This window comes from Pristiophorus japonicus, chromosome 3, assembly GCF_044704955.1.
Source record: "Pristiophorus japonicus isolate sPriJap1 chromosome 3, sPriJap1.hap1, whole genome shotgun sequence".
In the NCBI taxonomy this organism is placed as follows: domain Eukaryota; kingdom Metazoa; phylum Chordata; class Chondrichthyes; family Pristiophoridae; genus Pristiophorus; species Pristiophorus japonicus.
The window spans coordinates 306109457-306131402 of record NC_091979.1 but is presented as its reverse complement, the minus strand read 5'-3'; the positions used below and the strand labels follow the sequence as shown (position 1 = coordinate 306131402).

The 21946-nt window shown below is 45.6% G+C and overlaps 1 protein-coding gene across 1 annotated transcript in view; it reads right to left on the bottom strand.

The window, feature by feature from the left end:
- ank3b (ankyrin 3b) overlaps positions 1-21946 on the bottom strand; it is a 614562-nt gene that overhangs the window by 70741 nt on the left and 521875 nt on the right. Inside the window, exons 32-36 of the mRNA XM_070876860.1 lie at positions 10200-10404; positions 8811-8907; positions 7203-7431; positions 6040-6165; positions 373-495 (exon numbers count right to left, since the gene is read on the bottom strand). Of these exons, the coding sequence (XP_070732961.1) occupies positions 373-495; positions 6040-6165; positions 7203-7431; positions 8811-8907; positions 10200-10404 (780 nt within the window). The remainder of the gene's footprint in view (positions 1-372; positions 496-6039; positions 6166-7202; positions 7432-8810; positions 8908-10199; positions 10405-21946) is intronic.

Genomic DNA, 21946 nt, shown 5'->3' with positions numbered 1-21946 from the left:
TGAAAAGGACCCAGTTGAGAGTACAAAAGGCAAGCTGATTAGCACAAGATCAAAACAAGCCCAAAGCCAGCAAACCCCAAAAAATTAAACTTGATTTCATTTACAAAAGAAAAAAAACAAATTCACAACAAATGATGGAAAATACTGCAGAAGTAGAGGCCTCTAGATTACCAGCCAGCGCGAGGGCTTCGTAAACAAACCACGCGATTATCTAGAAAACAGGCTTCAGAGACGTATAACATTGGAACAGAATGCTGTATGTCTTACAATGGAACAGTGTTTCTAACTTCGAAAGCAGACGGGATCTTAGCAAATTATGTCATTTATCTCCCTTTCAACAGAAGGCCAGGTTATTAAAGTCTTTCCACATACTTTTTTGTGAGCTGGCAGGGTAATGTTCAGATTACAGATAGCTGCCTGTGGTAATCCTTTAGAAGTTTTCGGTTCCTTAAGGAATGACAGACGACCGCAGGGCTCCTGGCTGTTGTCTCTGACCTGGAAATAGGAACCGTTTCATTTTACAATAGGCCACACTGTTGAGCTCTCTGCCATGGTTAACAACATTCCAACCAACATCACCATAAGCCGTCTAACTCATTTGCTGCTTGCGGGATCTTGCTGTGCGCCAAATGTTTGGCTACTAAACAACAGCAATACAGGAGAGCTTATAGTACAACTTATAAATCCAGTACCGTCTTCTGATTTTGTAAATATTTATAAACAGACACATTTTTTTTTTAAAAAGTCACCCATAAGCTATGCATTAGCCTTTAGCCTTTCACTTCTGATATCTGGCTTCAAATCAACGCCAGACTATTGTGTGGGGGTTTTGTGTGAAATAAGTTTAGGCAGTCTAAGTTCACAGTTCTTAGTGAGTGTTGGCCTATAGCACAAAAGTGTCACTAACAGGCAGTGTCACTCAAGACAGGAACAAAGGATAGTTGGTGTGGAAAATGGAAACAAAATGGCACTCTGGTGCACTAGAGGGAGCTCCTGAGGTTGGGAGTGGGGCACACTGTTAGGACAGCAATGAAGGACTTGACCCATATTCCAGTGTTGCTGTATCTTACCAAGTCATGTTTGATGTTGACACCATGCCTGAAACGGAAAATGTTCCGTTGTTCCGCATTGACACTCATCAATTCCCACGCCTGAGATTTTAGCACAAAAATCTAGGCTGACACACCAGTGCAGTACTGAGGGAGTGCTGCGCTGTCGGAGGGGACGTCCTTCGGATGAGACGTTAAACCGAGGCCCCATCTGCCCCCTCAGGTGGACGTAAAAGATCCCATGACAGTATTTCGAAGAAGAGCAGGGGAGTTAGAAGATAAGAATATAATAGGAGCAGGAGTAAGCCATTTGGCCCCTCGAACCTGCTCCGCCATTCAATAAGATCATGGCTGATCTGATCATGGACTCAGCTCCACTTCCCTGCCCGCTCCCCATAACCTTTCACTCCCTTATCGCTCAAAAATCTGTTTTTCTCCACCTTAAAATATATTCAATGACCAAGCCTCCACAGCTCTCTGGGGCAGAGAATTCCATAGATTTACAACCCTCAGCAGAAATTCCTCCTCATCTCAGTTTTAAATGGGCGGTCCCTTATTCTGAGACTACGTCCCCTAGTTTTAGCTTCCCCTATGAGTGGAAATATCCTCTCTGCATCCACCTTGTCGAGCCCCCTCATTATCTTATATGTTTCGATAAGATCACCTCTCATTCTTCTGAACTCCAATGTGTATAGGCCCAACCTACTCAACCTATCTTCATAAGTCAACTCCCTCATCTCCGGAATCAACCTAGTGAACCTTGGCTGAACAGCCTCCAATGCAAGTATATCCCTCATTAAATATGGAGACCAAAATTGTACAGTTGTAGCAGGACTTCTCTGCTATTATACACTATCCGCCTTGCAATAAAGGCCAACATTCCACTTGCCTTCCTGATTACTACCTGCATACTCACTTTTTGTGTTTCAGTGTTTCAGTGCATGCACAAGGACCCCCAGGTCTCTGTGTACCTGCAGCACTTTGCAATTTTTCTCCATTTACATTATAATTTGCTTTTCTATTTTTTCTGCCAAAGTGGATAACCTCACATTTTCCCACATTATACTCCACCTGCCAATTTTTGCCCACTCACTTAGCCTGAATATATCCCTTTGCAGATTTTGTGTGTCCTTCTCACAATTTGCTTTCCCACCCATCTTTGTATCATCAGCAAACTTGGCTACATTACACTCGGTCCCTTCAACCAAGTCATTAATATCATAGGCAGTCCCTCGAAATCGAGGAAGACTTGCTTCCACCCTAAAAATAAGTCCTTTGGTGGCTGAACAGTCCAATACAAGGACCACAGTCCCTGTCACAGGTGGGACAGATAATCGTTGAGTGAAGGGGTGGGTGGGATAGGTTTGCCGCATGCTCCTTCGGCTGCCTGCGCTTGGTTTCTGCATGCTCTCGGTTTCTGCATGCTCTCGGCGATGAGACACGAGATGCTCATCGCCCTCCCGGATGCACTTCCTCCACTTAGGGCGGTCTTTGGCCAGGGACTCCCAGGTGTAAGTGGGGATGTTGCACTTTATCAGGGAGGCTCTGAGGGTGTCCTTGTAACGTGTCCTCTGTCCACCTTTGGCTAGTTTGCCGTGAAGGAGTTCAGAGTAGAGCGCTTGCTTTGAGAATCTCGTGTCTGGTATGCGAACAATGTGTCCAATAAATAGCTGAGGACCCAGCACCGATCCCTGCGGCACCCCACAAGTCAATGTTTGCCATTTATCCCAACTATGTTTTCTGTTAGTTAGCCAATCTTCGAACCATGCTAATATATTACCCCCAACCCTGTCAGCTTTTATCTTGTGCAGTAACCTTTTATTTGGCACCTTATTGCATGCCTTCTGGAAATCCAAATACACCACATCCACTGGTTCCCCTTATCCACCCTGTTTGTTACATCCTCAATGAACTCCAGCAAATTTGTCAAACATGATTTCCCTTTCATAAAACCATGCTGACTCTGCTTGATTGAATTATGCTTTTCCAAATGTCCCACTACTGCTTCCTTAATAATGGACTCCAGCATTTTCCCAACGACAGATGTTAGGCCAATTGGTTTATAGTTTCCTGCTTTTTGTCTGCCTCCTTTTTTAAATAGGGGTGTCACATTTGCGGTTTTCCAATCTGCTGGGACCTCCCCAGAATCCAGGGAATTTTGGTAGATTACAACGAATGCATCCACTATCTCTGCAGCCACTTCTTTTAAGACCCGAGGATGCAAGCCATCAGGTCCAGGGGACTTGTTTGCCTTAATCCCATTATTTTACCAAGTACAACTTTTTTAGTGATAGCAATTGTATTAAGTTCCTCCCACCCTATAGACCCTTGATTATCCACTATTGGGATGTTTTTAGTGTCTCCTACCATGAAGACCGATACAAAATATTTGTTCAACGTCTCTGCCATTTCCCTGTTCCCCATTATTAATTCCCTAGTCTCATCCTCTAGGGGACCAACATTTACTTTAGCCACTCTTTTCCTTTTTATGTACCTGTAGAAACTCTGACTATCTTATTTTTATATTTTGTACTAGTTTACTTTCATAATCTATCTTCCCTTTCTTATTTTTTTTTAGTCGTTCTTTGCTGGCTTTTAAAAAGTTTCCCAATCCTCTAGCCTCCCACTAGTCTTGGCCACATTGTATGCGCTTGTTTTTAATTTGATACCATCCCTCATTTCCTTAGTTAACCACATATTGTTATCCCTTCCTCTTAGTCTTTCCTTCTCATTGGGATATATTTTTGTTGCGATTTATGAAATATCTCCTTAAATGCCTGCCATTGCTCATCAACCGTCCCACACTTTAATCTATTTTCCCAGTCCACTTTAGCCAACTCTGCCTTCATACCTTTGTAGTCTCCTTTATTTAAGCTCAGCTCATTAGTTTGAGATCCAATTTTCTCACCCTCCAACTGAATGTGAAATTCATCCATGTTATGGTCACTTATTCCTAGAGGATCCTTTACTAGGAGATCATTTATTAATCCTGTCTCATTACACAGTACCAGATCTAAGATAGCCTGCTCCCTGGGTGGTTCTGAAATGTATTGTTCAAGGAAACTATCTTCGGATACACTCTATGAACTCTTCCTCAAGGCTACCCTGGCCAATTTGCTTTGTCCAATCAATGTGAAGGTTAAAATCACCCATGATTATCCCCAGTGTCCTGGCCAATATTTATCCCTAAACCAATATATCACGCACAGATTATCTGGCCATCATCATCTTGCTGTTTGTGGGACCTTGCTATGTGCAAATTGGTTGCTACATTACAACAGTGACTACACTTCAAAAGTACTTCATTGGCTGTAAACACTTTGGGACTTCCTGAAAACATAAAAGGCGTGATATAAATGTAGGTCTTTCATCTTGATAAAGGAGCTCTTCACTACGTATCGGAATAGATTGATTTTGGTATTGCAGCATTCTCATGTTACTTTCAGAGGACATTTAAAATAAACTGATATTTTAATGAGGAAAAGTTTCAAATTGGAAGTGCCTTTGACTGGTCACTACATCCGTCATAGTCAAATGGAGTTTAAATGAATTGGTTTATCGTCTAAAAATAGCACACAGATTGGATCTCTCACAACACATCAATTAATGTACATTTAGAAGCGGAGTTTCAATTTGGGCAACAGATACATAGCTTCAGACAAAGGCCACATGTTTGTCCTCTGCTCTTTTATACAAAGTCTATATTACGTTTCACTTGGGTCAGGGGGCATGAGCAATGCGTTTGGCACCCGGCATTCATAAACCAAATAATTCCCTGTGGGAGGACAGACGCACAAACATTAGCGTCCTCGTCCAGGCCAACATCCCGGCATTGAAGCACTGACCACACTTGATCAGCTCCACTGGGCAGGCCACATAGTTTGCATGCCAGACACGAGACTTCCAAAGCAAGCGCTCTACTCGGAACTCGTCCACAGCAAACGAACCAAAGGTGGGCGGAGGAATCGTTACAAGGACACCCTCAAAGCCTCCCTGATAAAGTGTGATATCCCCACTGTCACCTGGGAGTTCCTGGCCAAAGACCGCCCTAAGTGGAGGAAGTGCATCCGGGAGGGCGCTGAGCTCCTCGAGTATCGTCGCCGAGAGCATGCAGAAATCAAGCGCAGGCAGCGGAAGGAGCGTGCGGCAAACCAGGCTCCCCGCCAACCCTTCCCTTCAACCACTGTCTGTCCCACCTGTGACAGAGACTGTGGTTCTCGTAGTGGACTGTACAGTCACCTAAGGACTCATGCTAAGAGTAGAAGCAAGTCGTCCTCGATTCTGAGGGACTGTCTATGATGATGATGATGATGATGATGAAGAATTCCCTGTCTGAATATATTAGCCTAACAAAGTGACGGCTGATGTTGCTGTATATCTGGGGCGTCCCCCACTCCGCTCACTGCACTATTGAAGGCCGCGCCTTCAGCTATCTTGGCCCTAAGCTCTGGAATTCCCTCCCTACACCTCTGACTTTCTTCTTTGAGACACTCCTTAAAATCTAACTCTTTGACCAAGCTTTTGGTCACCTATCCTAACATCTCTTTTATGAACAGATAATCTATTTTTGGTGGTGTTGGCTGAGGGACAAACGTGGGCCAGGACACTGGAAGAACGCCCTGCTTTTCTCTGAATAGTGCCAAGAGATCTTTAATGTCCACCTGAGCTGGCAAATGAGATCTTGGTTTAGCATTCCATCTGAAAGATGGCAGCTCTGACAATGCAGCACTCGCCCAGTACTGCAGTATTGTGTCAGCCTAAATCACGTGCTGCATTCTGTGGCGAGACTTGAATCCATGACCACGGAGATGAGTGCTACCAACTGAGTCAAATGGTAACTACCTCTTTGATCAAGCTTTTGGTCACCGTTTTTCTTTGGCTCACTGTCAATTTCCATCTGATTACGCTCCTGTGAAACGCCTCGAGATGCTATTCCTACGTTAAAAGGCGCTGTATAAAAAAATGTAAGTTGATGTTGTCGTTATCTTACCTTCACACCAAAGGGCAATCTATTTTCTTTGAAAGCGTAAAAGTTGAATACAAGCTGCTGTCCTGCTTTGGCGAGAGGAACCAGGTTTCCATAGCAATCCACAAAGATGGGTTTACCTTCTAGCACCTGTTGGTTACCATCGCAAGATTACAAATAAGCACAAGCAGTGACTGAAAAAATGTGCAAGACATTGTGACCAACCTATTTGCAGAATTTTATGAAATAAAAATGATGAAACCCCATTACTTCCCTGTTCCAGATAAAACCTCTACACTATTTCTCACAGCACACTTGAAATTACTTAACTTAATGAGGGTGCCTGTACATACAATGGAGCGTTACCTGGAGAACGTGGGCCCAATTGCAGCCCTCAATGATCATCCTGGGGTTTGTGTAAATTTTGAGCTGGCAATCGTGGCTCAGGTGCCAGGTGCAGCACTGGGTCAGTTGCGGCAGGGGGGGGCATTCCTAGTGAGTGCCAGAATGAGAGGAAAGAGAGAAGGAATCAAGGTCCCTTCTCGGGACAAACAAGCTAATGTGCCACTGGCTGGCGACAGTCGCTTTGACATCTGGCCACTGCTCAGCTGGAGCCCAGACCCTCCAAAGCGATCAATGGGAGGAGAGGAATAGAAAGCATTTTTTTTTTTTTTAAGGAACAGGAGTAGGCCATTCAGCCGCTCGATGCTGCTCTGCCAATCAATTGGATCATGGCTGATCTGTACCTCAACCCCAGTTAACCACCATCCATCGATACCCTTACCGAACAGAAATCTATCGATCTCAGCCTTGGAAGCTCCAACTGACCCGCAGCATCCACAGCCTTTTAGGGAGAGGAGAATTCCAGATTTCTACTACCCTGTGTGAAAAAGTGTTGCCTGATTTCCCTCCTAAATGGTTTAGCTCGAACTTTAAGATCATCTCCTCGCCCTTTATTGTCCCATCAGAAGAATTTGTTTCTCCGTATCTACCCTATCAAATCCTGTTAAATGTATAGCATCACAAAAAACAAACAAAAGTTATAATCCCAATCTAGAACAGAGATCCAGAAGTTGGTCACGGGCCTATGTACAAAGTAGTCTCAAACAATCTGCCATAGCACCGAGAGACTGCGCAAATCGCCGGTTTGCATGTGCAAAAAGGCGGCGTGAAAGTGGAGACTGTACCTCAATGTCTTTGCTTCGTGCTACTTCGGTGAAGTTTTCCTGCTGCTCTAATGTCTTGTCGACTTTATCGTCAGTCATGCAGAAGCAACGCAGACGGGCTTCCACAGGGTCATGCATTTTGGCAAATACAACAAATTTGGCCATGTACGGGACACAGATTAATTCCCTGTAGAGCTGTGTGGCTAAACTAACAGTTTCTGGCACCTGATGGCAGTCGACAAGCCAAAATCTGTACATGAAATTACACAAACATGAAGTTCAGTGAGACCTTTTGAGCTTGGCACGCATTCATATCAACACACCCGACCATTTAAAATGGGGGACCGCAAATTACTTTGAAACTGGGTCACATGAATATTTTATCGGCCATCGTTTCTCATTTCATTCCTTTCAGCTCTGGCAATTGATAATTATCAGCTCAGAATCAAAGAAGCAGCCTTTCTTGTAAAGGTACGGCTTGGGAGTATCCAATATATTTGGGGCTTTTTTCACAGCACTCCATGGATTTTTGATTCTATTCATGTATGAAAACTATCACTTGAGGCTATATGTTCCACTGTGTTCATCTTTATATTAAATAAAAGTAGGCATACGAATACAGCAGTGTAGCAGAAATTGATAACGCTTTTTGTCCATTTGTACCCACAACTCTGGAGTACTGTTCTCATCCAAAAATGGTTCATGGTGATTTTAGTAATGTAGAACCATGTGGGGAGGAGGGGGGGGGGGGGGGGGGAAAAGAAGGGACAGAAAATCAAAAAGAGACAACTGACGTCCAGAGCACTCCCAAAATAACTGCACAATTGTGGGGTGTTCTTAAAGGGACAGTGTCCCAAAGTGATTCTCTTCCCTCCTCCCATCCTAAACAAATGATGACAAATGACCATCCATATTCTGATTTTGAAAACATGGGGTGAAGAAGTTAACTGGTTTTCCTGGACTGATTCCCCCCTCTGTAAAAATGGGTTCATGCCATTTCTGGCTGTCTATTTCAGCCATGTAACTGAAAACATGGGTTCACAGCTCTTAAAATCTCTGCAACTAAAAGGGACACAGCTTAATCCTGATAACACAGAGACACTAATCATTAGCCAATAATTTTAAATTAAGCAACATAAATAAAATAGCAAAGTGAGAATTCAGTGCTAAAAGAAATTGAACTGAGTTAATTTGAATTGAGCTACTTTAAATCAAGAATATTAGCATCAGAATATAATTAATGTTTTGGACACAGTATCGGCATGACAGGACACTTAAAGAATGGTACCAATGAACCATGACAGCAGTTCTTTTTCCAATTTATAATGCTAAAACACCATCCAAACATGACATGTAAATGAAAATGGTTAGAATACAAACAGGACTCCCTGGCAAACTTTCCCCTTGTTAGAGTATTACATTTATTTTCTCTCACATTTTTGCATGATAGTTAGGAGAAAACGAATTGGCTTGATGAAGCGGTCTGGCCATTTGCATCACTTAATATGCAGAGAGTTAGTTTGGACAAATTGGCAGAAAGTATTTTTAACTGAAATTGTACCCTACAGCTAACAGAGTTGAGGTGCTTTGAGGGAGGGGAGGGCATGAAATGCTTTGGAAAAACTGTACCTGGCTGAAACATTTGTTGTGAAAGAAACACCATCGTTCACAAAGGTTAATGGTGTTGTTCCAGTTATGTCTTCCCACTGAGCAGGTGATGTGCCTCCTATCAAGTAAAGAGAGAAAATGACAGCTGTCAGAACCATCGGTCAGGTACAATGAGGACCTCTGACTATATCACAGTACAACGATGATCGTCTATCGACCTAGAATACCAATAGGATGTCAGACACCTGTGGATTACATCTACGGATCCAAACATGGAACCTATGGAAAGTCTACGCTGTCTGTTGCCACCTTCATCATGACTGCCCATACAGTAAGTTACTGAATCCATTCCTGTGCATAATAGGTATACTGATGCAACAGTCTTAAGGCTTAATACGCCAGAATGGACTGTGAAAATATTAGTATTTAATCAAGTCAGGAGTGTGATGGAATATTCTCCACTTGCCTGGATGGCTGAAGTTTCAACAACACTCAAGAAGCTCTACACCATCCAGGAATTGATCAGCAGTCTATCCACCACCTTAAACATCAACACCCTCCTCCACCAGCGCAGTGGCTGCAGTATGCACTAAGGATCCACTGCAGCAACTCACCAAGGTTCTTCGACAGCACCTCCTAAACCTGCGACCTCTACCCATCATAGGCAGTCCCTCGGAATCGAGGAAGACTTGCTTCCACTCAGCGTGAGTTCTTAGGTGGCTGAACAGTCCAATACGAGAGCCATAGTCCCTGTCACAGGTGGGACAGACAGCCGCTGAGGGGGAAGGGAGGGTGGGACAGGTTTGCCGCACATTCTTTCCGCTGCCTGCGCTCGTCTTCTGCATGCAGTCGGCGATGAGACTAGAGGTGCTCCCGGATGCACTCCCTCGACTTAGGGCGGTCTTTGGCCAGGGACTCCCAGATGTCGGTGGGGATGTTGCAGTTTATCAGGGAAGCTTTGAGGGTGTCCTTGTAACGTTTCCTCTGTCCACCTTTGGCTCGTTTGTCACCTAGAAGGACAAAAGCAGCAGGTACATGGGAACACCATCACCTGCAAGTTCCCCTCCAAGCCACAAAACATCCTGACGTGGAAATATATTGCTGTTCCTTCATGGTCGCTGGGTTATCATCCTGGAACTCCATATGTAACAGCACTGTCGGAGTACCTTCACCAAACGGACTGCAACGGTTCGAGGCGGTAGCTCACCACCACCTTCTCAAGGGCAACTAGGAATGGGCATTAAATTCTGGCCTTGCCAGCCACGCCCACATCCCAAGAATAAGTAAGAAAATAACATACATTTGATTTGAAGAGCAAAATAAAAATGTTCAACAAACCATTTCATGCTTTTAGAAAACCACTGCACTTGAAATAGTCTTGTTGAGGGAAAAGGGTGAGGGCAAACCAACCTGTTATACTACACAGCAACCTGAGGCTTGGAGCATCTCCTCTGTATCCATTTGATACATCTCCTCCTGATGCAGGTGGCACTGGAATCGTCATTGTAATAGGTTTGTGGAATTTCCTTCTTCTGGGTTCCACTGTTACAATAGGACTAAATGTAGCTCGGTTCCCAAGGATCTTTCTGACAAGTTCGTCCGGGACTGGCTGGGCCTGTGGAACAAGTACAAACCAATGTTAAAGCTGGATAACAAGTGCCGCATTTGTTGTTACAGGTCAGTTGCTAATAAACAAGAGAGCTCAAAGCTTAATATTCAGCTATTTTCAAATGTCTGCATCTGCCTATCATACTGGCACCACCTCCCCCCCACTGGTCAAAGGCAATTTTCTGTACTTGACAATGGACTCAAAGTTACAATTAAACCAACACATACAGTGACAATACATTGCTCTGAAATCATGGGCATATGACTCAAACATAAGAACATAAGAAATAGGAGTAGGCCATAAGGCCCCTCGAGCCTGCTCCGCCATTCAGTAAGATCATGAGTGATCTGATCCTGGCCTCAACTCCACTTCCCTGCCCACTCCCCATAACCCTCGACTCCCTTATCATTCAAAAATCTGTATCTCCAACTTAAATATATTCAATGACCCAGCCTCCACAGCTCTCTGGGGTAGAGAATTCCAAAGATTCATGACCCTCTGCGAGAAGAAATTCCTCATTTCCGTTTTAAATGGGCAACCCCTTGTTCTAAAACTCTGCGCCCTCGTTCTAGATTCCCCCACGAGGGGGAAACATCCTCTCTGCATTTACCCTGTCGAGCCCCCTCAGAATCTTATACATTTCGATAAGATCACCTCTCATTCTTCTAAACTCCAATGAGTATAGGCTCAACCTTTCTTCATAAGACAACCCCTTCAACTCAGGAATCAACCTAGTGAACCTTCTCTGAACAGCCTCCAGTGCAAGTATATCCTTCCTTAAATACGGAGACCAAAACTGTACGCAGTACTCCAGGTGTGGCCTCACCAATACCCTGTACAGCTGTAGCAGCACTTCTCTGCTTTTGTACTCTATCCCCCTTGCAATAAAGGCCAACATTCCATTTGCCTTCCTGATTACTTGCTGTACCTGCATTCTAACTTTGTGTTTCATGTACAAGGACCCCACATCCCACTGTCCTCAGCATTTTGTAATCTTGCCCCATTAAAATAATAATTTGCTTTTTTATTTTTCCTACCAAAGTGGATAACCTCACATTTTCCCACATTATACACCATCTGCCAAATTTTTGCCCACTCACTTAGCCTATTTCCTTTTGCAGATTCTTTGCGTCCCCCTCACAACTTGCTTTCCCACCTATCTTTGTATCAGCAGCAAATTTGGCTGCATTACACTCGGGCCCTTCATCTAAGTCATTAATATAGATTGTAAATAGTTGAGGTCCCAGCACTGATCCCTGTGGTACCCCACTAGTTACAGTTTACCAAACTGAAAATTACCCATTTATCCCGACTCTCTGTTTCCTCTTAGTTAACCAATCCTCTATCCATGCTAATCATCATCATAGGCAGTCCCTCGAAATCAAGGAAGACTTGCTTCCTCTCTCAAAGTAAGTTCTCAGGTGGCTGTACAGTCCAATGTGGGAATTACAGTCTCTAACAGATGGGACAGACAGTGGTTGAAGGAAAGGGTAGGTGGGTAGCCTGGTTTGCCGTACGCTCCTTCTGCTGTCTGCGCTTGTTTTCTTCATGCTCTCGGCGACGAGACTCGAGTTGCTCAGCGCCCTCCTGGATGATCTTCCTTCACTTTGGGTGGTCTTGGGCCAGGGATTCCCAAGTGCCGGTGGGGATGTTGCACTTTATCAAAGATGCTTTGAGGGTGTCCTCTGCCCACCTGGGGCTCACTTGCCGTGTGTAGGAGTTCCGAGTAGAGCACTAGCTTAGGGAGTCTCGTGTCGGGCATGCGGACGACGTGGCCCACTCAACGGAGCTGGTCGAGTGTGGTCAGCACTTCGATGCTGGGGATGGTACTTCTCCAGCGCTGAGGTGTCTGCTGTATATGGTCCACGTCTCTGAGCCATATAGGCGGGCAGGTATCCCTACTGCCCTATAGACCATAAAGCTTGGTGCCAGATTTGAGGTCCTGGCCTTCAAACACTCTTCCTCTGGCACACTGGAGGCGTTGTTGGATCTCATCATCGATGTCTGCCCTTGCTGATAGTAGGCTCCCGAAGTATGGAAAATGGTCCACGTTATTTACCTATTATGTCCTCATATACCATATAGAAGCCCAGTTTGACACTGATGGTTGGAGTGCCACTTGTATTTACTTATATTGGAGTTGATGCTTTTCCTTTAAGTTGCTTGTAGATTTATGCTGGTGGTTTTTGCGTGGATCTTGATGACTGGGGGGCAGTGCTGTGTGGCGGGGTCAGGTTGATGGAGGACCTTTGTCCTACGGATGTTTATTGTAAGGCCCATGCTTTCGTACGCCTCGGTGAAGGTGTCGATGACTTGGAGTTCAGCCTCAGAGTGCGCAGACGCAAGCGTCGTCCGCGTACAGTAGTTCGATGACAGAGGATGGGACGACCTTGGATCTAGCCTGGAGACGACGTAGTTTGAACAGGTTCCCATTGGTTCTATAATTTAGTTCCACTCCAGCGGGGAGCTTGTTGATAGCGAGATGGAGCATTGCAGCAAGGAAGATCGAGAAGAGCTTTGGTGCGATGACGTAGCCCTGCTTGACCTCGGTCTGGACGTGGATTGGGTCTGTGGTGGATCCTTTGGTCAGGATCACGGCTTGCATGTCTTCATCGAACTGGCGGAGAATGGTGACAAACTTCTGGGGGCAGCCGAAACCCCATGAGCTCTTAGCTTGTGCAGTGACCTTTTATGTGGCACCTTATCGAATGCCTTCTGGAAATCCAAATCTACTGGTTTCCCCCATATCCACCCTGCTCGTTACATCCTCAAAGAACTCCAGCAAATTTGTCAAACATGATTTCCCTTTCATAAAACCAAGCTGACCCTGCTCGTCTGTATTATATCCTTCTAAACCACCTTATTTACATTGTAACAGTTTCAGGCAGGTGAAGGCCTTTGGCTCATCTAGCCCACCTATCCACAGTATGCCCTTGGTGCAGTTCTAATCTAGATGCTCAGTTGTTGAGTATCTTCAAGGCAGAGATCGATAGATTTTTGGATATTAAGGGAATCAAGGAATATGGGGATAATGCAGGAAAGTGTTGAGGTAGATTAGCCATGAACATTGAATGGTGGGGCAGGCTCAAAGGGCTGAATGGCCTACTCCTGTTCCTTATGTTCTTAATAACCTTGAATCCCATTGTTGACTAGAACCTACCGAATTCCTTCTTAAAAGCCAGTAAGGTTTCTTGTTCCACCACTCATGCCAGTAACCTGTTCTACACACTGACCACCCTTCGAGTAATGCATTTCCTATTTTCTGTTTTCCTTAATTTGTAAATATGACCCTTTGGGCTAGAATTTTGGTTTTGATGCCAAAATTACCATTTTCGCTTCGCTACAGTTTTTAGGCCCGCTTTTCTGCCTTTAATTTGCACATCGGTAAAAATGGGTATTGCCCGTGAATTTCGGCAACTTTACTCCGATAGCGCTGCGAGAGGGGCCTTGGGAGTGGGGGGGGGAAGAAAAACAACAAAAAAAAACTGCAAAAAACAAAAAAAAATACATTCACAAAACACTCACCTAATAAATCGCTGAAAAAGAATTTAAAAATGAAAATGTAAATAAAAATAAAAACTTTAACTTACTTTTTTTGCAGCTCTTTATACTCACCGCTGCTGACAGGGCTGCACTCTGTAGTCTAGGAGCTCCTCCCAGAGTCACAGTGCGGATTACGTCCCCTACGGGGCACAACGGACATGATTTTTGCAGCGCGACAACTGCAGGAAAAATGCAGGGAACAGCGCGCCAGCCCTTATACATGGCCTTCTTTGACCTTACAAAGGCCTTTGACACTGTCAACTGCAAGGGTCTATGGTGCGTCCTCCTCCATTTCGGATGCCCCCAAAAGTACGTCACCACACTCCACCTGCTCCACGACGACATGCAGGCCGTGAGCCTGACCAATGGATTCATCACAGAACCAATCCACGTCCGGACCAGCGTCAAGCAAGGCTGCGTCATCGCCCCAACCCTCTTCTCAATCTTCCTCGCTGCCATGCTCCACCTCACAGTCGACAAGCTCCCCGCTGGAGTGGAACTAAGCTACAGAACCAGTGGGAACCTGTTCAACCTTCGCCGTCTCCAGGCCAGGTCCAAAACCACCCCAACCTCTGACGTCGAGCTACAATACACGGACGCGCCTGCGTCTGTGCACAGACAGAGGTTGAACTCCAGGACATAGTGGACGTATTTACTGAGGCATACGAAAGCATGGGTTTTACGCTAAACATCAGTAAGACAAAGGTCCTCTACCAGCCTGTCGTCGCCGCACAGCACTGCCCTCCAGTCATGGCCCTCGACAACGTGGACCACTTCCCATATCTCGGGAGCCTCCCATCAACAAGAGCAGGCATTGACAACGAGATCCAACACCGTCTCCAGTGCGCCAGTGCAGCCTTCGACTGCCTGAGGAAAAGTGTGTTTGAAGACCAGGCCCTCAAAACTGCCACCAAGCTCATGGTCTACAGGGCTGTAGTAATATCCGCCCTCCTGTATGGCTCAGAAACATGGACCATGTACAGTAGACACCTCAAGTCGCTGGAGAAATACCACCAACGATGTCTCCGCAAGATCTTACAAATCCCCTGGGAGGACAGACGCACCAATGTTAGTGTCCTCGACCAGGTCAACATCCCCAGCATTGAAGCACTGACCACATTTGATCAGCTCCGCTGGGCAGGCCACATAATTCGCATGCCAGACACGAGACTACCAAAGCAAGCGCTCTACTCGGAATTCCTTCATGGCAAATGAGCCAAAAGGTGGGCAGCGGAAACGTTACAAGGACACCCTCAAAGCCTCCCTGATAAAGTGCAACATCCCCACTGACACCTGGGAGTCCCTGGCCAAAGACCGCTCTAAGTGGAGGAAGTGCATCCGGGAGGGCGCTGAGCACCTCGAGTCTCGTCACCCAGAGCATGCAGAAACCAAGCAGTAGGCTGCGGAAAGAGCGTGCGGCAAACCTGTCCCACCCACCCCTTCCCTCAACGACTATCTGTCCCACCTGTGACAGAGACTGTGGTTCTCATATTGGACTGTTCAGCCACTTAAGGACTCATGTTAAGAGTGAAAGCAAGCCTTCCTCGATTCCGAGGGACTGCCTATGATGATGATGACCGTAGGTTTTACCCGGTCGGTATTCTGGGCACAGAATACAGATCCCAAGAGAGCCAAAAAAAATCGATCGCAAAAGCTATTTGCGCTGTTGCATATCGGCCATCTTTCCCCGGCGGTACGTGGAAGCACCGTCACAAAAAAGTACCCCGAAGATCCCGCCGACTGTATTTTCGCCACGGAAGGTCAAATCACGGCGAATACCCAGTCACAAAGTCGTTGAAATTCTAGCTCAAAGTGCTGAAACTCTGTACACAGCAGAAAAGCCGAACTTGGATGTAATTTGTCTGAAGCTTTCATACTTTTAAACACTTCCAACATATCCCTTATGGAGTCTTTTTTTGAGAGGATAGACCCAGACTAGTCAATCTACAGGAACAATATACCAGTATGAAGATGTAATTAAGGCCACATTATTCTAATGTCACCTCAAGATTTTTCAGCAGCACTTGGAATGCAGTGGCAGATGTTCACGCCCAAGGGTTAGCGTCAAAGGATTCAACAGTATGACTTCTTCTCAAGTACAAGTTACAATAGTTTTTGAAAACAGGGCGTACTCCTCAGCTCAGTTAGTATTTGTTTTATTTTGATGTACTTGTACAGCCTCAGTCCTCGCCCCTCCCTATCTCTGTAACCTCGTCCAACCCTCCGTGATTTCTGTGCTCCTAAAATTCTGGCCTCTTGCGCATCCGCTATATTAATCGCTCCACCATTGGCGGCTGTGCCTTCAGCTGCCGAGGCCCTGGAATTTCCTCCCTAAACCTCTTCACCTCTCTTCCCTCCTTAAAACCTACCTCTTTGGCCAAGCTTTTAGTCATCTTTGCTAATGTATCCTTATGAGGCTCGGTGTCAAATTTTGCTCCTGTGAAGTCCTTTGGGACATTTTATTATATTAAAGGCGCGAGTTGTTGTAGCATTAATGTACACCTAAATATATGGACATATTTATGTAGTGGCACCAGTTTGCGATTGGAGCCAGGACTGTGTGCTCAACATGAGCAACTACATAATCACGCTGTAAAGACGACCCGCTGAAAAACATCTGTAAGGGTTAATACATGGATCCTGTGCTCTCAAGAGTGGCAACACGCAAAGGGAGCGCTTGTCGTCGATAGGGCTACACTTTAGCACTGATTCTCTGACCTGCGCTCCCTTCAGGGGAAGTTCCCCGCTTGGAGCATGGGATCAGCGAGTTCACACTGTGGTGCAAGCGGAGACGCAGCCAGGAAAGATGCAACGTACAGTACACCACCGATGAATAAATTAATGTGAAAACTAGGAAGCAGTCTCGGATCAAAGTACGAAGCCTTGGTCTTTATGGCCTGTTGGCCTTCAGTTATGCAAGACTCTAGAGAAGTCGAACAGTACGTCATTCCAAAAGCTTTGATCCAAAGGAAACTTGGCGAATCAGTCAGTAACAGATGTGCATATCTGGAATTGGGCAGGAGCGAGCCACGTCAGTCAGAATGATGAACTTGGAATTGGAGAGCACTTGCAGTGAATTGCATCACCTTTGTGCAGTTACACGGAATGGGGAGGGTAAAGTGTTGAAAGTTCACACTAATCTGCACTGGGATATTCGGATAAAATCTGGACACGGAAGTATTTTGGGAAGTTACTTCAGAGATCATGGATACAGTAATACTGGCTTTAAAATAAAATGAAAACAAATAAGGTTGGCGTGCTAGTCAGCTCAAAATGGAGAACAGTCCTCACGCCCATCAGGCAGACAGACAGGCAGCCTCTTGTGAGATTAAGGCCTTTGCTGCTTCGCAATGGTCTGTAAATTTGATTTGTAGAACATATTTATGTAATAGAAATGTTGCTGCGTCGAGCACTTCTTGAGAAGTGCAGGACAGCGATGCTGCAATCTTCCCTATTTACGTTGTGGGCGGACTCCAGGACATTGGCGAGAAGTATTGCTTACTTAAAGTCACAAATTGCACCAGTCGCTGGCCCTTTAACTTCTGGTCGCTGAAGGAGCTTGTTTCCAGCCTGTGATTGGGAAGCAGCCAGAAACAATGGTAGCCATTTACGTCGCTGGTCCAGCCGGATGACTTCAGAAATACCATGTAAAACCACTTCTTGAGGAGATGGACCTTGGTGTCTCCAGCACTGGTTGACCAGTCACCAGGAATAGCGCCACAGAAAGAACTTGCATTTATGTTGCATCTTTCACAACCTCAGCACGTCCCAAAATGCTTTAGACTCAATGAAGTACTTTTGAAGTGGAGTCACTGTTGTAATGGAGGAAACGTGGCTGCCAATTCGTGCACAGCAAGCTCGCACAAGCAGCACTATGACAATGGGAGAAAAAAGGGAAATGAACCATCTTGGTTTAACGTCTCATCCGACAGTGCACTGGAGTGTCAGCCTGGATTATGTGCTCAAATCCCTGGAACAGGGTTTGAAAGCACCACCTTCTGACTCGGAGGCAGGAGTACGACATACCGAGCGCCCCAGCTGACACCACACTGAAATACTTTTGAAGTGTAGTCATTGGTGTAGTGTAGGAAATGCGACAGCCAATTTACACAAAGCAAGGTCCACAGACAGCAATGTGAGAATGGGAGAAGAAAGGGAAATGCACCAATTAGTGATATAACTACGTCACATAATGCCAAATGTGGTGCTAAGATCGAGTGAAGAGCAATCTTGTGCCAGCAGGAGCTGGGCAGAGGCAGTGACCTCATGATCGGCATATGCCAACATTATGGCCAACATAACCATCCAAAATTCACTCTCACTTCAAACAATCGTGTGTTGCAGTGCTCCAGCTTTCAATTACTGACTGCTGCAAGTCAAATTCTTGAGCATGATTCTGTGTAGCCACGGTAAGTGGATACTCTAGATTCGGCCCAATCTTTGAGCACCACCACACCCTGCATGCGTAAAGGTGCTCCAAGTTTCAGAACCCAGAAGGCATTGCACATTACAACAGTGACTACATTGTACACTCATTGGCTGTAAAGTGCTTTGAGACGTTCAGTGGTCGTGAAAGGCACTAAATAAATGCAAGACTTTCTTTTATGGTCTGGCCAACACCGTAAAAATGTCACCTCTCCCTGAAGTCAGACACAAGAAGTAAAGCAACACAGAGCTGCATTTACACTGCATGTGATCGTACTCAAGAATTATTTGTTATATACTCCCTATGAAAATATGATCGCATGCTACTGTTACTCCAGTTTAGTTAGTGTATTTTTGACTGGCTCGTTTCAACATAGCAATCAACGAGAAATCGGCTAAGAGGTCGAAATCTGCAGCTGGAATGTACTGAGTATCCCACAGGAATAGATTATTTTCTATAAAGTCACTACAGCATTTTCAGAAAATGCAGTTCCTTTGCCAGCACACAACCACCCACTGGAGATCATCAAACGGAAGGGCTAATTCCACAATCCTGTGCTCCCAGACGGGAGTTGCACTCACAGGAAGCGTGGGTTGGAGAATCGGGGGCTTCAATGTTGTAGCCCGATCTCTTTCTCGTGTTCCCTTTTAGCACAGCTTTACTGCTGACCGAATGGAACCACGGGAATTAGCCTAGTACTAAGTATGAAGTTCTTCAGCAATATACTATTTGCATATAATCTACAAGTACCTAACATTTAAAACAATTACATCTTTACATTTTGACAGACAATATTTCAACAAATGAGGAAAATCATTAAATTGAATACTATAGAACCATAGGGGTTTATGATACAAGAGGCCATTTGACTCATCGAGTCCATGCCAGCTCTTTGCTGGAGCAATCCAATATTGATCCGACTGCCCCAAAGTCTCGTCAAAGCCCTGTATCTTCCTCTGCTTCAAATATTCGGACAATGTTCCTTTAAAAGATGCAATGGTCTCTGCTTCAACCACTGCCTGTGGCAAAGTATTCCATTCACCAATTGCCCTGTCGAAAGAAATGTCTTCTAACCGTTCCCCTCACTCTCAGTGATAACTTCAAATTGTCAGTGATAACTCCCCCCACCCACTCGCCCCCCCGCTGGCAACCCGAGGAAATAGCCTTCCATATTCGCTCTTCATAATTTTTAAAAGCTCTATAAAATCTCCTCTTAGCCTTCTCTGCTCCAATGGAAATAGTCCCTGTATCGCAATTCTCTTCTCAGAACCATAGTTTCCCATCCCTTGCATTGTCTAGGTGAATCTATGCAGTGTGCACTCTATGGCTTTACTGTCTTTACTGTACCTAAGGAGCATAAGAACATAAGAAATAGGAGGAGGAATAGGCCATACGGCCCCTCAAGCCTGCTCCACCATTTAATACGATCCTGCCTGATCCGATCATGGACTCAGATCCACTTCCCTGCCCGCTCCCCATATCGTTTAAGAAACTGTCTATTTCTGTCTTAAATTTATTCAATGTCCCAGCTTCCACAGCTCTCTGAGGCAGTGAACTCCACAGATTTACAACCTTCAGAGAAGACATTTCTCCTCATCTCAGTTTTAAATGGGCGGCTCTTTATTATATTACGCCCTCTAGTTCTAGTCTCCCCTATCAGCGGAAACATTGTCTCTGCATCCACCTTGTCAAGCCCCCTCATAATCTTATACGTTTCGATAAGATCACCTCTCATTCTTCTGAATTCCAATGAGTAGAGGCCCAACCTACTCAATCTTTCCTCATATCAACCCCCTCATCTCTGGAATCAACCGACTGAACCTTCCCTGAACTGCCTCCAAAGCAAGTATATCTTTTCGTTAATATGAAAACTAAAACTGTACGCAGTATTCCAGGTGTGACCTCACCAATACCCTGTATAACTGTAGCAAGTCTTCCCTGCTTTTATACTCCATCCCCTTTGCAATAAAGGCCAAGATTTCATTGGCCTTCCTGATCACTTGCTGTACCTGCATACTATGTCATGTATGTAGACCATGTATACTAAGTGTATAGTTACATAAGGTGTGCCACCAGAGGGCACTGCGATGGGAGACCTGTGGGAAACCTGCATAGGTGTGCAGGGCCCAGCAAAAAAGGCTGCCCACCATGCTTGTGCCTCACTCTGGAGTTATAATAAATGGGACTAAGGTCACAACAGCTCACGTACAATACTAGACCTCGTGGAGTCATTCATAAGAATATTAAAGACACAACAACTGGCGACAAGATTACGAACTTTCACGCAAAAATGACGATTGTTGGTGCATTAGAAAAGTTCTCAGAGGGTGAAGATTGGGGAAGCCTTTACGGAGCGGCTCGACCAATATTTTGTCGCAAACGACCTGGTAGGCGATGATCTGGCCACGCTGGCAGATAAGTGCAGAGCTATCCTGTTGACCAGTTGTGGGCCCGCGGTCTACGGCCTCGTCAGGGACTTGCTTGCACCAGAGAAAACAATGACCAAGTCATACGAGGAGCTGAAAGTTCCAATGCGGGACCAACTCAAACCGAAGGAGAGCATCCTCACGGCCAGGCATCGATTTTATACACACCGCCGCCCCGAGGGCCAGGAAATAGCAAAGTACGCTGCCAACCTCAGGAGGTTGGCAGGACCTTGTGAATTCGGCGCATCCCTCGCGATGTGTTGTGGGATGTCTTCGTAATTGGCATCGGTCATGAGGCCCTTCTTCACAGGCTACTGTCTGCCGAAACCACCGTCTCTCTGCAGAAGGCCATTAGCATCAGCCAGGCGTTCATGATCTCAAGCTGCAGCTCCAAGCAGATGATGACTTACTCTCGGGACTCAAACCCGGCAAGTACTGTAAATAGAATGGTGCCTTTCACAGGCAGAACTGTTGAACCTGAATCTGCCCATGGCAGAGTGTACAGGTCCCCCGAGTCCTTTAACTCAGTCCGCCGAGGGGCACAAACGTGAGTCGAGTAGCACCATGCTGGCGTTGCGGAGGTAATCACAGGGCTCATCAATGTCAGTTCAGAGACTATGTGTGCAAAGGCTGCAGCACAAAGGGCCACCTCCAGCGAATGTGCAAAAGAGCTGTGACTCACCACGTGGAAGAAGAGTCAGCAGATGGCTGTGAATCCAGCGTGGATTACAAGGAGATGGCTAGAGAGGCAGCTCAGTCCCAGGACGAAGTGTATGGAGTATATAACTGCACCACAGATTTCCCTCCAGTGATAATGGAAGTCGAGATAAATGGCGTTCCAGTCTTCATGGAACTGGACATGTGGGCGAGTCAGTCAGTAATGAGCCAGGAAGCCTTTGAGAGGTTATGGAACAATCAAGCTGAATGACCCAACCTGGTCCCGGTTCAGGCAAAGTTGCGCACCTACACCAAGGAACTGATATCAGTTGTTGGTAGTGCGGATGTAAGTGTATCCCATGATGGCACGGTGCACAATTTACCATTGTAGATTGTTTCAGGTGATGGACCAATGCTACTTGGAAGATGATGGAAGAGGAAGATTAATTGGAATTGGGAAGACTTCATCCCTCCAGCGATCGACGTCCCCCGTGCT